General features: G+C 39.9%; 1 protein-coding gene across 1 annotated transcript; it reads left to right on the forward strand.

Annotated features, from left to right (window-relative positions):
• Positions 1 to 2,188: 2,188 nt before the first annotated feature.
• Fibroin2 (silk fibroin 2) lies at positions 2,189 to 3,849 on the forward strand. Its single transcript, XM_011145556.3, has one exon. The coding sequence runs from the start codon at positions 2,230 to 2,232 to the stop codon at positions 3,472 to 3,474; it is 1,245 nt and encodes a 414-aa protein (XP_011143858.1). The 5' UTR covers positions 2,189 to 2,229; the 3' UTR covers positions 3,475 to 3,849.

Genomic DNA, 3,849 nt, shown 5'->3' on the forward strand with positions numbered 1-3,849 from the left:
GTGCCGTGATTGGTTCCGTCGCTTCAAAGACGGTGATTTCGATGTTGACGACCGTTCGCGTGAAGGAAGGCCAAAAATCTTCGAAGACGCTGAATTGGAGGCATTGCTCGATGAGGATCCGTGCCAAACGCAAAAAGAGCTTGCTTCAGTATTAGGAGTTACCCGCCAAGCCATTTCCAAGCGATTGCATGCGTTGGGAATGATTCAAAAACAAGGAACTTGGGTTCCTTATGATTTGAAGCCAAGAGACGTTGAGCGTCGTTTTTTCGCCTGTGAACAACTGCTCCAGCGGCAAGAAAGGAAGGGTTTTCTTCATCGCATCGTTACGGGTGATGAAAAATGGATTCATTACAGCAACCCAAAGAGAACAAAATCATAGGGACTGCCCGGTCATGCTTCTACATCGTCGGCTCGGCCGAATATTCACGCTGCGAAGGTTTTGCTGTGTATTTGGTGGGACCAGGGCGGTGTTATTTATTATGAGCTGTTGAAACCGAACGAAACCATCACTGGGGAACGGTATCGAACTCAATTGATGCGATTGAGCCGAGCACTGCGCGAAAAGCGGCCACAATACGAGCAGAGGCACGAAAAAGTGATTCTACAGCATGACAACGCTCGACCTCACGTTGCCAAACCCGTTAAAACCTACTTAGAACCGCTCAAATGGTAAGTCCTACCCCACTCGCCATATTCCCCAGATATTGCGCCGTCCGATTATTACTTGTTCCGTTCGATGGCACATGGTCTGGCTAATCAGCAGTTCCACTCATATGAAGACATCTCAAAATGGCTTGATTCGTGGATAGCCTCAAAAGACGAATACTTCTACCGTGACGGTATTCGAACTCTGCCAGAAAGATGGGAAAAAGTTGTCGCTAGCGATGGGCAATATTTTGAATGATTCATTTGTAACCATTTTTTCACAATAAAGTTGCATTTTCATCAAAAAAACAGCGAGAACTTAGATGCGCACCTAATACTTTTTTTATGTTTTTATATTTTTTATTAATCTTTTTAATTTCGTTTTGCAAGTACGTCACTTCTCGCATCTCGCTTATGTTTATTTTTTCGTGTTTTATATTTTTTGCGAAGATAATATTAGAAAACAACTTTTTTTATCTAGTTATCTTCTTCTCGACTTATATTATAAATCTGTTTAAGTATTCATATTAAGTATTCGTGAAGTAAAGTGGATATTTACAAAAGAAACCACTCGAGTTTGATAATTGAATAGGTTATTATTTATAAAATTTTGAAATTTATATATGCATTATGCAATAATACAGTATGCAATATTTACAAAAGAAACCACTCGAGTTTGATAATTGAATAGGTTATTATTTATAAAATTTTGAAATTTATATATGCATTATGCAATAATACAGTAATCATAAAATATGCCCGGTATGCAAATATTTTGTCTATAAAAGAATTATTTTGCAGTTTGCTGAGAATATCCCGAGTTCCGACTGAAAAGAATTAATATTCTTACTGCAAAGAATATAAGAGAAAAATAAACATAAACGCGACGTGAGAAGTAATATAATTGCAAAATGAAATTAAGATCAATAAAAAATGTAAAAATGTATAAAATATTAGTAAAAAACAAGAAACACGGAAAAACGAAATAGATAAATTTTTGCCGTTTCCTCATCGGTTATTTCTGAGTTCAGCAAGGAGCGAGTTAAGATTTATGGAATTGTCATATTAGATACGCCATTTTTAATTCTATAATTTTTAAATTAAATTTGCTTTCAACAGTATGAAAACTTCTTACCATCTTTAAACATCAAAAATAGTTCTAACACCGTCAGTTTAAATGCAACGAGTCAATTGCAACTCATGCTAATATAAAATAAATACGAAAGGTTTTCACTTAAAAAATTGTAGAACATACATTGCAAATATAAGAAGACATATTCTATTATTTTTGACTATTTATTAGTATACTGAGTTTTAATAAAATCGGCAAGTAACAAAAAGATAAGTTTACTTATTAGATATAGAACAAATATTTTCTAATAAACAACAGAAACACCTAAACAAACTACAGCCTGAATCTGTGGATTTCGCACTTCAAGCTGTTAAGACAATATTTTAAAAAGTGTTATGTGGCCTCGTATGACTGCCGTAAAAACAGACATTCGTGTTATCACAATTGCCCAGCGTAGTATATAATCGGTGTACACTCACTACCTGGCATCAATCTACGAAGTTGCGTCGAAGATGAAGATTCCAGCGATTCTTGTGACGTCTCTCCTCGTTTGGGGATTCGCTAGTGGTCGAGTTATTGAGTCTAATTCAGCAGCGTCTGCGGAAGCATCAGCTTCGGCATCAGCTGGCAATATCGTTTGGCTGCATGATAAACATTACCCGTTGAAAGAGAGGAAGGAAAAGAACTTGTGGAAGGAGGGGAAGGATGGACTTGTGGAAACATCGCTCAACGTACCTGCACTGAAGGTTGGCATAAAAAATGGTGGATTGGACGTTGCAAAAGGTGCAGCAGTCATCCAATCGGCGATGTCTGACGAATCAACTCTCACAGAACAGCGGTCGCTCCTTGATCTCGGTTTAGGCGTAATTGCGAATAGTGCTGAGGTATGGTCTGAGACGCAGGCCGCTACAAGTGCTAATGCTAATGCTAACGCTGATGCTACTGCCACACAAGCAATAGCGGCAATGGAGATCGCTGATAAAACCGGATACATAGCTGCGATTCATCTTACGCAGGCTGCTAAGGCAGTCGAGGCCGCAATGGCTTCCGCCGCCCGCGCTGCTGCGGCTGCTGATGCCGCTAAAATATCTTCTCAGGAAGCACTTTTAGCTACCAGTAATGCCGCCACCACTGAGGCTAAAGCTAATGCCGCGTCCATAATCGCTAACAAGGCAAATGCCGAGATGGCAGAAGCCGCTGCCATGCTTGAGGCTGCAACCACTCAAGCTAAAGAATCTGCAATAAAAGCACAAAAAGCCGCACAAGAAGCTGCGAAAGCACAAGCCGAGGTCACCCAGGCTAGCGCTAAATCCTTAGTTATTCTATCTGAAGCTAAAGCCGCGGTAGCTCGTGCGACCGCTGACCAGGTCGTATGTACATCTCAAGCTCAGGCTGCCAGTCAAATTCAATCAAGGGCGTCCGCATCTGAGTCTGCAGCATCGGCACAAGCAGAAACCAATACCGTCGCAGCTGAAGCTGTTGCTATTGCAGATGCTCAGACCGCTGCTCAAGCAAAAGATTGGGAACAGAAATTGAGACATGATATGTGGATGCATTTCAATATGAAGGGAGAAGCCAAGGCTGAAGCTAAAGCTGTCACAATTAATAAAGGATATCACGGTATCAAGAGGGCAGGCGCTATTTCAGAAGCCAGTGCTGAGGCAAGCAGCAATGTATCGATGGGACGTCATGGACGAAAAGACAGCGTTTCTGCTGCGTCAGCGGTCGCTTCTGCCGGCGGTAGCGTTGATCTGTGAAAATGCTACAGGTTCCATTTAAAAAATATGTCGCAACAGCGGACGTAGAAACATTGATTACAGTAATACTGTAGGTTAGTACACGACTACACTAGCAGGAATTAAAAAAAAATATAACAAAAAATGCGATTTGGTCCAAGAATTGTAAGAATAAAAATAAATTGTTATATAGCAACCTAAATACTTTTCCTATATACTTATATATTTGCCCTCTTTCCTTTGCTTATTAATATTTGTACACAAAAACACATACATACAGGTGTCCCATTGTAAATAGTCGGTCCAAATATCTCGAAAACTGAGCACAGTAGACGAAAATGTTTCAGACAAACGTTGTATGGTTTTAAGAGGGAAATAAAACTATATGGGTTTATT

Source organism: Harpegnathos saltator, unplaced genomic scaffold (genome assembly GCF_003227715.2).
Source record: "Harpegnathos saltator strain DR-91 unplaced genomic scaffold, Hsal_v8.6 scaffold160, whole genome shotgun sequence".
NCBI lineage: Eukaryota > Metazoa > Arthropoda > Insecta > Hymenoptera > Formicidae > Harpegnathos > Harpegnathos saltator.

Coding starts and splice junctions, on each gene's coding strand:
- Fibroin2 (XM_011145556.3), top strand. CDS start 2,230: ATGAAGATTCCAGCGATTCTTGTGACGTCTCTCCTCGTTTGGGGATTC.